Genomic DNA, 13,499 nt, shown 5'->3' with positions numbered 1-13,499 from the left:
GTTTTTTCACTGTAGGTAAACAGATAAATTTTAACAGAAAATTGCGGGGGGGGAGTATGGTCTTTGATCAGTTGTTTTTGATTAAGATACTTTTATTCCTAGGTAAACTTTATCTTGTCTAATCTACATTCCTTGACTCTGTGGTATAAAAAGCAGAGCTGCTACTGTTACACTGGTCAGGGAAACAAGTTTTAAAATGTTAAATATTCTTATGGTGCCTTTCATATAATAGAATTATCTTACTAATTTATCTGCCAAAGTAAAATGACAATGGTTGCAATATACACTTAAATAAAACTGAGTATGAATTTTGTTTTTATGTTCCTGTATTTAATATAGTGAACTGGGTCATAAACTTCCACTTATTACCTAGTACTTAATAGTATATTAAGCTTCCACAGTGGTGGTGTACAAACATTAAATAATTCTTGCAACATATGAGATAGTGACTGCATGTCTGTTCTACAGATGCACAGAAAATGAGGTGGAATAGCTTTTGGCAAGGCCACAGTTAGTGAAAGAACTGAAATTAGAATTTGTGTCTGACTCCCAGTCCCCCTGCCTTAACTACTAGACATACTACTACTGCATTCCACATAGAATTGTATAAAATAACAGACATTATAAAAATATTGGTAGTAACAATGCGCAAGTAACTTCTATTACCAGTTGTCTCATAGTAGATTGTCTTTGTTTGTACATTGGTGAGACATCTGCCCTAGGAATGTGATTTTCTGCAATAAAACCATGCTGTTAAGTGTAAATGTAGCTAGGTTGACAGAAGAATTCTTCTATCCACCTACGTACCGCTGTTTGTGGAGGTGGATTACCTACATAGACAGAAAAGCCCCTTCCATTGATGTAGGAAAGCATTTCTACATTATGTCAGTGCATAAGTGCAGAGTAGTGCCTCTCATGGAGACATGCCTGAAGTCTCACCAAAACAAAGAGTGAGTGTCTTGGGATTCGGTGCCTGTATATTGCTGACCTTGCCTCCTGGGAATCTGTTGGGGATAAAAAAACACTGCCCCTTTTAAGGGAAGGAAAATGGATTTGGAAAACACTACTTGTAGCAAACCACTACCCAGATACTGTGCGCATTTCTACTTCAGGGAGTGATCTGAGCCTTAAGAGGTTTTTTTCATACACTCCCTTATTCAATCATTGCAGATGTTGGATAATACTCAAATCTATACACATGGTTTAGTATATCCTTTTTCACACAGAAAGTGGAGTTGTGGAACAATTGCTATATAATCCATTTGTACTCTTTATGTTTTGTTCAGGGTTCACTCCTTCTCCTGTTGCTCAACCACAGCCCGTAGCTGGCCTTAATGTTGACTTTGAGTCTGTGTTTGGAAACAAATCTTCTAATGTCGTCATAGATTCTGGTGGTAAGAAAGGCTTTCATTAATATTAATGTGGGCAACAAATGTGCTTTAATCGTTTGGCATCTGTGGAAGGTAGATCTCATAAGAACGGCCATACTGGGTCAGACCCAAGGTCCATTTAGTCCAGTATCCTGTCTTCCGACAATGGCCAATGCCAGGTGCCCCAGAGGGAGTTAACAAAACAGGTAGTCATCAAGTGATCCATCCCCTAGTCATCCATTCCCAGCTTCTGGCAAACAGAGGCTAGGGACGTTTGTTCCTGGTGTGAACAAATGCAGAGTGCTATGAAGAGACTCCAACTGGTGAAAGCAAAGTGAAGTTAAACTTGCAATAGCAGCATCTTTCACTTCATTTGTGTCTTTTTTTTGTATTTTGTTAATTAAAGGGCTTCTCCTTTCTACTGAATATTTCTGTAGGGATTGCTCTATAATATTTAGAATCACTCCTTTTATTTAGACCCTGATCCTGCAAACACTTATGCATGTAGGTAACTTCACACAGGTTATTTTTACTAACTTCAGTAGGACTAAGCACAAAATTCAGCACATACAGAAATATTTGCAGAACTGGCCTTCGTTACCAGCTGATCAAAAGACTATATAATTTAATTGAATATGACATGAAATACAAAGTTAAATTCTGTCTTCACTGCATAGTGCTGTGAAATTAAAAGGCATTTTTCTACACTGTTTAACATAATGGCCATGCTGAGTCAAATCAATGGTCTGTCTAGCCCAGTATCCTGTCTTCCAACAGTGGATGATGCCAGATGCTTCAGAAATTAATGGAACAGGACAGTTATCAAATGAGGCATCCCCTGTTGTCCAGTCCCAGCTTCTGGTGGTCAGAAGTTTAAGGACACCCAGAGCATGGGCTTGCATCCCATCTTGGCTAATAGCCTTTGATGGACCTATCCGCCATGATTTACCTAATTCTTTTTTGAACCTGGTTATACTTCTGGCCTTCACAGCTTTCCCTGGCAACGAGTTCCACAGGCTGACTGCACTATATGAAGAAGTACTTTTTTACATTTATTTTAAACCTGCTGCCTTTTAATTTCATTGGGTGATCACTTGTTCTTGTGTTATCTGAAGGGGTAAATAACACTTCCTTATTCATTTTTCCCCACCATTCATGATTTTATAGACCTGTATCATATCCCCTCCCTTAGTGGTCTCTTTTCTAAGATGAAAAGTCTGTCTTTTTAATCTCTCCTCATATGGAAGCTTTTCCATATTCCTAATTATTTTTGTTGCTGTACTTTTTTCTATTCTAATATATCTTTTTTTAAGTTGGGGCGACCAGAACTGTATGCAGCATTCAAGGTGTGGGCGTACTGTGGAGTTATATAGTAGCATTATATTTTTTGTCTTATTATTTATCCCTTTCCTAATAGTTCCTAATATTCTGTTAGCTTTTTTGACATCTGCTGCACATTGAGCAGATGTTTTCAGAGAGCTATTCACAATGGTGCCAAGATTTCTTTCTTGAGTGGTAACAGCTTATTTGGACCCTATCTCTTTCTGTGAATAGTTGGGATTATGTTCTCCAATGATCATTGCTTTGCATTTATCAACATTTAATTTCACCTGCCATTTTGCTGCCCGATCACCCAGTTTTGTGAGATCCTTTTGCAATCCGCTTTGGACTTAACTATCTTGAGTAATTTTGTATTGACTGCAATCTTTGTCTCCTCACTGTTTACTCGTTTTTCCAGTTCATTTATGAATATGTTGAACAGCACTTGTCCAATTACAGATCCTTGGGGATCCTTGCTATTTACCTCTCTCTACTGTGAAAACTGACTGTTTATTCCTACCCTTTGTTTCCTATCTTTTAATGGGTTCTGATCCATGAGCACCTTCCCTCTTATTAATTAACCTAAGGTTAACAATTAACCTAAGCTTTCAAAATCTGTTTAATTTCTGATTTTTTTTATTTGTGTTTAAATAAGTTGGACCTTAATCTTCTTTTTAGGGCATGATCATTTTAAGATTAAGAAAGCAAATTGCCAAAGCCAGTTGGTACACACTTAACAGAGAAATTGGATTTATACTGAGTACCTTTAATTCTTTTGAGCACTCAGTAGTTAAATCTTTTCTGCTTGATGGATTTTATGCACGTTTGGGTTAGCATTCTTGTGCCTTTTTTAAAAAAAAAATTTTTCTGCAACAGGAATAGTTAGAGGAGTTTTGACCTTTAAAAGTATAGATGCTATCCTGAAAACCTTCCATACTTGGCATTTGCATTGTAGTGAATGGGAGTTTCTCACATACAGGGTTTGAAGGATCAGTTTCAAAGCAGCTATTCTTCTGTGCCATTAATATCCCTGTTTGCAGTTGAGGTATAATGGCTTTATTCCCTTTATATACTGTAGTTTTGTGCAACATTTGATTCAGTCTTCCATATTTTTAACCAATGTTTTGTTGGACTCCTTACACCCTCCCCCCCTTGGTGTAAATGTGTAATCTGATCTTCAGTGGAAGCCTCAAGTTTAAGGTCTGTTTTATGTGTTTTATCATTTTAAGGCTTTGATGAATTAGGGGGACTCCTAAAACCAACAGTGACCTCTCAAAACCAGAATCTTCTGGTTGCCAAGCTGCCACCTAACAAGTTAGTATCAGATGATCTGGATTCATCCTTAGCCAACCTTGTAGGCAGTAAGTATTTGTTGAAAATCTGAAGATAAGTTTTTGTGTAATTCTATAAAATGAACAGGCTATTTCAGTAATGTTTTTCCCATTCTGTGGCAGATTTGGGCATTGGAAATGGAACTACTAAAAAGTAAGTGTGTTTTTAATCAAACTTGGAAAATGTATTGAATTTTTAACGGCTTATTCTTGATAGTACTTAGCACTTCATGTTCATAACCACTTTGTGCATATCAATCTTGAAAGCATCTCTGAGGAATTCAGTATTATCTCCATTTTACAGGGGAGGAAACTGAAATGTAGATGAAGTGACTTGACCCACAGCTACCTGTGGTGTGGGAGCAGGGCAGCAGCAACGAAGCTTGGATTAGAGTTCAGGGCTAAATCCTGTTACTGGTACTGTGTTAATTGCTCTGGACCCTGCTGCCTGTTGCTCTTATTTAGAATAATAAATAATAATAACTGAATAAACTTCATAAAATACGTAGTTGATTGGTCATTCAGTATGTGAGGTTTTTTATTACAATGCATGCCTACAATAACTAGCAGCCCCTTAACGGACCTCAACACATCCCTTTTCCAAACACCTGAAATAAAATTAGCTTTGTGTAGTATCCCAGGAAGTTTAAGAAATCTGGAGTGTGATGGGCCAGTAGGAGGAAAGGGAACTCCTGATCCAGAATAATTGTGATCAGCTTTGATGTTGTATTTAACATCAAGCGCAATTAGCCTCAGCAACTCCATCACCACTGCAAAGAAAAGAATCCCGTCAGTCCAGTTAGGGCTTCTGTGGGCAGTCTGTACACAAAAACTGTTCTAGCCTTGAAACCATCCAGGAATTTGTACACATTTGCTCCTGCCCAAGTTATAATTTGACCTGCAAAAATCGAGCTAATAGTATTACACCACATCTAGGCTAAGAAAAGAAGTTGAGTTTAGGTCAATCTTAGCTAGCTTATGTTAGCTGAAAATGAGCTACATTTTCCCTAGTCCAGACCAGGTTTATCATAGAATATCAGGGTTGGAAGGGACCTCAGGAGGTCATCTAGTCCAACCCCCTGCTCAAAGCAGGACCAATCCCCAATTAAATCATCCCAGCCAGGGCTTTGTCAAGCCTGACCTTGAAAACTTCTAAGGAAGGAGATTCTCCCTAGGTAACGCATTCCAGTGTTTCACCACCCTCCTAGTGAAAAAGTTTTTCCTAATATCCAACCTAAACCTCCCCCACTGCAACTTGAGACCATTACTCCTTGTCCTGTCCTCTTCTACCACTGAGAATAGTCTAGAACCATCCTGTCTGGAACCACCTCTCAGGTAGTTGAAAGCAGCTATCAAATCCTCCCTCATTCTTCTCTTCCGCAGACTAAACAATCCCAGTTCCCTCAGCCTCTCCTCATAAGTCATGTGTTCCAGACCCCTAAACATTTTTGTTGCCCTTCGCTGGACTCTCCAATTTATCCACAATTTATTGTGACTGTGCAACTTGATTTGGTGACTGAGCTCTTATGGGATCAGTATTAACGTACATTTTCACTTTGTGGAAACATGCAAGACTTATTGGACTAATGTACTATATCTGAGGATGGTGCAAAGAAAATCTGTTTTCTAACATTTCTTTAAAAATGTATTTGAAGTGATGTAAATTGGACTCAGCCAGGCGAAAAGAAATTAACTGGTGGTTCCAACTGGCAGCCCAAGGTTGCACCCACAACTGCATGGAATGCTCCAACAATTGTAAGTCAATGAAGATTCTGAAGTAGTCAATCTATGTAACTTAAAATATAGACAAACATGTAATATAAAGGTGTGGAGGTGATGAGTCATTACAGTGAATAGGTTATGAAGATTATTTGAATAATAAATATTCAGTTTGAGAATGTATATTGCTGTAGTAACAGTAACTGGATGGTCAACTTCATTTAGATTATTTACCTTTTGTCAGATATACTGTGTCATTGCATATGACTAAGGCTAAGATTTAATCATGGGTAATTTTAGTAAAAGTCATGGACAGGTCACAGGCAATAAAAAAAAAAAAAATTCACGGCCCCATGACCTATCCATCACTTGTACTATATACTCCTGACGAAATCTTGGGTGTTCTGGGGGGCTCCAGGGTCGGAGCTGCTGCTCTGGAGGGGGGGGCGGGGTCGCCTGCTGTATGTGGGGGGGAGGGGGACTCTGGGGCACCCGCTGCTCTGGAGGGAGGGCTCCAGGGTACCCGCTGGTATGGGGGGCAAGGTGGGGTGCTGGTATTGGGACAGGCCCTGGAGCCCCGGGCCACTGCTGCTGCAGGGGTGGCCCAGGAACACCTGAGCTGCTCCGGCAGCTCTGGGGTCAGTCATACCTGCCAGCTGCAGAAGTCATGGAGGTCCTGGAAAGTCACAGAGTCCGTGACCTCCATGGCAGACTCGCAGACTTACGTATGACTTATTCTGTAATGCGAGTGTGAATTTATACTGTAAACTAAAAGTATTGCTGGAGCAGAAACTTAGGTTGTAGAACTTCAAACCCTTTGTAATTATTTGAGTAGAGTAATTTGACCTTTTGGAAATAGTGGTGATGGTTAGGCCTACTCTTCATTCTGACTGCTGTTTGGAAGTGTGGAAATATACTTGTTCTTGAAATACAATACTGTGTGGTAAACTTGTATGTCAGTGGTTTTAAACCTTTTCAGATGGCGGCGTGGACCCCATTGAAAATTTTAGACAAGTCTGTGGACCACAAGGTTGAAAACCACTGTTCTGTGGTAACTGCTACCTTTTGTGGACCCCTGAGACATAGTCTGTGGAGCCCCAGGTTAAGAACCATGGTTGTATTTTCACAACACTCAGCCTGCTCTGTGACTTGAGGCAGGAAGTAGTGCATTGTCTGCTACCCAAGGGTGTGGGAAGTGATGTTACAGGGATAGGTGCCTTAGAAATCTGTACAGCTAGTACAGTCACACCCTGAAGTTTGTGCTTGCTTTTAATACGTCTCCACTTAATATCTTCAGTGACCAGTATGATTTTTCTCTAGTTTACAACTCCATTACAGATAGCATGTATTGTGGATCACATGATTGTTTTTTTTTTTTTATTGAAGTGATTTGTTCTCCCATCCATTAATGTATGTATTGAGAGAGGGAGACAAGGATATACTTGAGTAGCTCCCAGTAATGCTGGTTGAGACCTACCTGTGTAAATCCTACTCTTCCTTTTACCACAAACTGGAGAATAGTATACAAGCATAGTAAACATAACAAAACAAGTGTTTTGAGCTAGTATATCAAACTGTATTAAACGATTTTGTGATTTAACAATGAAACACATGATTTGTTACAGATTTGGAAAGAGAAACAATATCTCTTTTCAGGTCATCTCCCTGCTCTCATTTTGGGTGGCAGCTGCCAACTCAGATCTTGTATGCAGGTGAAAGTGGTTGTGGATATTACAGTTTCCGTAGTACTCACCTATTGCTTGAATGACTTGCTAGCAGTTGGATATTTCTCATGTGCTTGAATATACTTAATTGTTGTCAAGCAAAATATATGGTATCTTTTTATGCATCTTGTAACATTTCTAACCAGTTCTTTCATTAATATTTAAAGATGCTGTCACGGCATCTTGCTTTATACAAAACCTTTTACTCACTATTAAATTGTTTGAAAAAACTTAGAAGGATTAAATTGGAAATTGGGTTGTTCAAATTCTTCTCCACTTTGTCCATTAGTCTGTTTATTGTAGTGTTGATTCTAAGTGCTGCGGTGCTGCTTGATAAACTTTTGAAAACAAGGAAGAATGTGCTTTGAAAATAAGTGCACATAAAAATAAATGGATTGTACAAACAGGTATGAAACCTGTGTCACTTAACAGATTTATTCAATGACTTGAATTACAAGAATTGTTATTTTAGGGCAGACATTAAGTGTACTTGTGAACTAAAATGCTATCTGTGTATATTCTGTTGTGTAAGTACTTGTTTCTAATCCAGTATTATTGCATTATGTAATTGTTCTCCCTGGGAAATACAGAATGGCATGCATTTTCCACACTACGTAAGTGAAAAAAAACCAACAGCCTTTTTGCACTCAATTGGCATGCTGTATTAACCCCTGCTGTAGCAGAGTCTCATAACCTTCTTGCTATTACACATTCCTCATATTAAGATCTTTGGTGTGCAGAAGATTTGAGCTTTTCTTAGCATATACAAATCTCATGGGTGTTCTGCAGGCTCTTGACTCGAATGATGGCATGGGAAATACTGAGATTTTCTTTCCTTGCTTAAAACTGTGCCATTTGCTGCCAGATAGCTGGGTCTGTGTCTGTGCTGCCTTTAATGCATCTGGTAAAGTTTGAATGAAGATAAGTTGTGTGTGTTTGAATAATTGCATGAAATCTCACAGGCTTCTGTTATAATTGGCACGTTGTTCACTTTTATTGACTATCTTGTTCTCAAGTAGGGAGAGACCAATATGTCATTTATGTTCAAATAAACTAAGAGAAAATCCCAGCTCATGATTAAGTTTATAAAGGGCAAGCCATATCTTGTGCATTGTTTTCGTGGAGGAATGCAGTCTTACTCACAGATAATCTTTTTGTATTTCAACAATATTGGTCTTTCCCTGTATTCAGTTTTCATTATGGGATAATTTTAACAGTGGAGAATGTACAGACTGTACTGGAGCACTCTAAAAAACATACATACATACATTTAGCCAGCATTTGTGTGTATATGTATGTGTACACATATATATGATGTGAATGATTTAAAGAATGTTCAAAGCTTTTTGAACTGAATAATATTTAGATAGTTACTGTACAATCTAGCTAATTCTTTAAACAGTGAAACTTGTGCTAATAGCTGCTAGAATGCTAATTACCATTGGCTAGTGCGTATTAAAGAGCAGCTGATACCTCAAAAAATTAATGTTCTATTCAGAAATAGTCCTCCTTATATCACACTTTTGGGGTTGGGTTGTGAGAGTGAAATTACCTGCCTGTGGAATGTTGTTCCCTATAACATATCTTCTTTCTCCAATGTAGTTCTGAATGTCACAAGTAACACTTATTCCACCACTTTCCTTGAGTCTCTTCCCAAATAAAATCTTTGTAACACAAAGGCATGCATGAAAGCATGATCTTGGAGTTTGTTTGGTTCAGTCTTCTGTAGTGTCATGAATTATAATTTCCACAGTGAAGAACTGGGATGTCACAAGCAGAGCATTATTATTTGTAAGTGAGGGATTAACAGGAGGTGGAGCAGATAAAGATCCCTAGATATCACAGTCCATTGGTACTTTATAAGTACTCAGCTAGATAATGTTCTTAGACAAAGTTCTTGTCTCCATGCAAAAGTCTGCCCTAATAAATAGGGTCAGGAGCATGGGAAAGTGGAAGGACAAAGGAAGGAATATACGAGTGTGCAGAATTGCTTTTAAACAGAATATATCTTTTGCCTCCTACTGCTTTCTAAGAGGTATCAGAGGATCTTTATATATGCATTGCATTTTTTAAACAATAGGGGATATATTATCAGTTTACTGTTGACGGAGATAAAGCCTAGAGCAGGGTTGCCAGTCTCATTCTTCCACTTCACGATAGCTGTCATATAGTGATGTTAATTTATATATGCTGAATGGCATTAGTAGTGATTTTACCACGTTTTAATTCCTTGTAATAACTAGGGTATTCCTAACAATTTAAAAGAAACTCATTTTAGAGTAGCAGCTCAATGTTCTGTACCTACTTGTAAATACTGTGGGGCAATCTCTTATCATTGCTTCAGCACAGGTGCAGCTCTACCAGTGACCAGCACTGAACTGTGTTACCATGTCAGCTAGACCTCCTGTGAATGAGGTTAGACAGCAAGCTGGTAAAACACTGAAAGCCAGCCTGCACTAGAGCTCCCACCATTGCTAGGACAGGTGCAGCTGTATCAGTGCTGAAGTAATGGAGACACCCTTCCCCCCCGAAAAAAATCTTTAGTGTGTATGTAGTCTGGTTTGACAAGAAAGAGCTTCTGATGTTTTTACTATAACAGCAGTAACTTGGCCTTTATATTTGGTTCCATTTTTAGAACTACCTGGGCAGAATTACTTCAGTAAAATAAGTAGTAAGTTTTATACTTCATAGGATTCAGGCAGTATTCACTTTTATCAAAAATCATTTTTATTTTGTGTATATTATATGTAAATATTTCCTCAAATTTCCTATTAAGTACAAAACATACATATTTAGATCTCTATACATTCTTTGGACTGAAGACTCAGATAACTCTAGGTGGAACTTCAGATTACTGTGAGCCAAAACCCGATATGGTCTTGTCTGTTATACATATGTCAAGTCTTTCTAGAAACCTTGAGCATAAGTGTTGCTATTGATCTGAAATCAGATAAACTTTAACACAAACCTACAAATGCTAATAGGTGTCGGTTGATCTTTTTTGCTATATTAGTAATATGCTGTCTACTCAGTGCTCTGTTTGACACTTAACGGCAATTTATCATGTATGCAACTCAGTCAGTCTTCCATGCAGTTCAGTTTTATCTCTTTTCTGTGTTAGGCACCACCTGTAATGGCCTATCCTGCTACAACACCAACAGGAATGATGGGATATGGAATGGTTAGTGAAATTTCCTGTTACTTAATTTATTTACATAAACATGGTTTACTTGTTACTTTTATTATGAGTTAACTGCAAACATAAAGCATTCTAGGAGCAATATGTCACTTGGCCTAAACGTTTTAAGTAGGTTTAATATCAATTTCTCTTGTTTGTTCTTCACTAAATCATTTTTCTGCAGGAAAATTAACTATGGCTCTTAAACTCATCTCTACCCGTTTCTTCTTCACCTAGCCCCTGGATGACTTATTCCATACATTTAGTGTGTATTGAATGAAGTAGTCATCAAGTTACTTGTTCATCTTGCCTTACTCACTAAATTCTCCCTCAGGTTTTCATCTTTCCAGAACTCCCCTTTCGTGTCTCCCCTTTTTAATGTCCTTATTGAGGCAGAAAAGTTTTATTGGATAACTATTAAGGAAATACTTAGAGCTCTATTTCAGGAGACTCAACATCGTGAAGAAAGAAAACTCACGTAGTTGTATGTTGGTCAGATCTTTGTCTCTAGAACTTCACCTCTAGAGTAGCAACACAAATCTATAGAAATCTCGCTCTTCACACACCGTGTAAGACTGATTTGCCATATAATTAATGTTACAAGAAAATCTAATGGTGAAAACATCACAGTAAATTTATTACCGACCCTTAACTTGGATGATTCCCTTTTTGCACCATGCTAGGAGCATTGCTATCACAGTAAGTACTTCCTTGAAATAACAGTAAGAGGTGGAGACTTCCAACTGTCCAGTTAATCCAGATATGAATGGGACAATTCTGTGTAGATTTTAAGAGGAACGAGTACTCCATTACTTAATAAGGAAAGAGTTACATACACCTGGGCCTGCTCCTGAATGGCGGGGAAAACATCTAAAAATAATTCTTCACCTAAATAATAGAAAAATCTTTCTCACTATTTTTTGTACTATTTAATCAATGATTTTATTTATAAAAATACCATTGTTAATTCAGGTTTAAAGTTTGCTTAGATTATTAACCATTCCTTCTGAATTTAATTCCCTCTGAACCCCACCAAAAGGCACCCATTACCACAGTAGCTAAGTACCAAACACAAGGAAGGATTGCACAGAAAATCCTGCATAGGAGCCTACTCTCCACTATTTTATTCAGCTGTTATTACTTGTTTAAAGCTTCCATCACCTCAGCGTGATGTTGTGTAATTGAAGGATTGACTATGTGCAACAGGAGGTTTCCTGTTGTGTTCTGAAAACAGTCCAGATTTGTTCAGGATTGCCACAGCTGGGGGTCCTTTTCCAAGAATGATGACCCTGTTAAAACATGCATTAAATGTGGGTAATTGTTGTTGTAAACAAATTACCTAGGATAGAACTTCAGTGCATTTTGAGGTTAATAGTACCAGGTTTTTCCACTAAACAGTGGCTGAACTGTAATGTAAACCTAAACTTCAGTCAGACAAATTGGGAATTAACTCATCTTTATTTTATGTACGTATTTCATCAGTTCTTGAAAGTGCAAAACAGCCACAACAATGGCATCTTAAATACCCATGTTGTGAAGGTGACTTCTTCTTTCTAGTACCTCCAACTTAATGGAGAGGGGAGAACTCTGTCAAAGCTTTAGTGTTTGTGGTCAACATGTTTATGGTGCTAGCACAAGTTCTTCATATATTATAAACAGCTGCTTCGATGGCCCAAACGTTTTGGGGGAAGATTACATAGAAACAGCTTCAGCATCTATACTCCAGCACAAACATGTTCTCTAAAGTAAAGGTCTGCAATGTTCATTTTTAGGGACCCTCAGTTAATAGTCCAGTTTCAGAAGTTCTTTCCAGTTGCTAAGAGTCATTCTTCACACATCTCCTCCTGTTCCTTTCCTCCCCCCGCCCTTTTATGTGTTTAATTGTGTTTTGTAATTCTATGCTGTTCTGGATTTTTTTAGCCAACACAGGTGGGAGGTGTACCAGTCATGACACAACCAACCTTAATATACAGCCAACCTATCATGAGACCACCAAATCCTTTTGGCCCCGTTTCAGGAGCACAAGTGAGTAAAAATCCAAAATATTTATATTTACTGATGCGGGAAATTGGTTGATAGCCAGGACACACATCGTTTTGTGTTATTTACACCCTCGCTGTTTGTTGTAACGATGGTTTTGTCCTTTAGTGTGGTGGCATATGGAGTCCATTTCTATTGTGCTATATAGAAAAGGGATTGGGTCTTAGCTGCTTATTCAAACTTGGTGTCAACAAATTCCTGTTCAGCAAAAGTAAAGTAAAAGGATGGCATTCTCAAGGGTCAGTTCCCTTGAGGAGGTGGTGATGTCTGTCTTCCCTTTTCTTTAGATGAATGGTGATAGGAACTATTTTTAATCTTACATTTGTGCATCCCCTTCAATCACTAAGCTTGTGTTCCACTGTATCTCACCCTCATATTATTCATTGCAGCTTCTCCTGGAAGCATATCATTATGCAAACTTGTTTCATGCTAGACTCCTGAATTGCACTCCAGTGCTACCTCTTGTACTCTTAAACTCATACTTTTCACAAGTAAAATAACCCAAGGCTGGTATAGCATAAGCCCGTTTATTATAGCAGTGTGTGTCAAAATTGCAGGTAATTCCAGAGGTCAAATTTGGGCACCCAACGTGGGCTTTGCGAATCTGTGAAAGATTTCAGCATCTTGTGACACAGTGTAGTCCTGACTTTCCAAACTCTAGGAAGCACACTCTCCCCATGCCTCCCAGAGATTATACTGACCCCCTTTTCTGAGTGTGCTGAATGTACCCGCCTGTGTTAACTGCGGAGTTTAAAGCTGGCCAGCACCTCTAAACCAGTCTTGGGCTCAGAGAACTAATGTGCAGATTTTTAAAGCC

At 38.4% G+C, this 13,499-nt stretch overlaps 1 protein-coding gene across 20 annotated transcripts in view; it reads left to right on the top strand.

Moving 5' to 3' along the window:
* Positions 1-13,499, top strand: part of PICALM (phosphatidylinositol binding clathrin assembly protein) — a 113,633-nt gene that overhangs the window by 81,480 nt on the left and 18,654 nt on the right. For 7 of the 20 annotated variants that reach the window (XM_077807906.1, XM_077807890.1, XM_077807914.1 and 4 more), the window contains 7 exons: positions 1,287-1,394; positions 3,920-4,051; positions 4,145-4,175; positions 5,677-5,776; positions 8,055-8,078; positions 10,586-10,645; positions 12,563-12,667. In XM_077807906.1, the coding sequence (XP_077664032.1) occupies positions 1,287-1,394; positions 3,920-4,051; positions 4,145-4,175; positions 5,677-5,776; positions 8,055-8,078; positions 10,586-10,645; positions 12,563-12,667 (560 nt within the window). Of the gene's footprint in view, positions 1-1,286; positions 1,395-3,919; positions 4,052-4,144; positions 4,176-5,676; positions 5,777-8,054; positions 8,079-10,585; positions 10,646-12,562; positions 12,668-13,499 lie in introns of those variants that run through there. The other 13 variants (XM_077807897.1, XM_077807930.1, XM_077807964.1 and 10 more) reach the window with 8 other exon arrangements.

This window comes from Eretmochelys imbricata, chromosome 1 (genome assembly GCF_965152235.1).
Source record: "Eretmochelys imbricata isolate rEreImb1 chromosome 1, rEreImb1.hap1, whole genome shotgun sequence".
In the NCBI taxonomy this organism is placed as follows: domain Eukaryota; kingdom Metazoa; phylum Chordata; order Testudines; family Cheloniidae; genus Eretmochelys; species Eretmochelys imbricata.
This window is presented reverse-complemented; position numbering and strand designations above follow the sequence as displayed.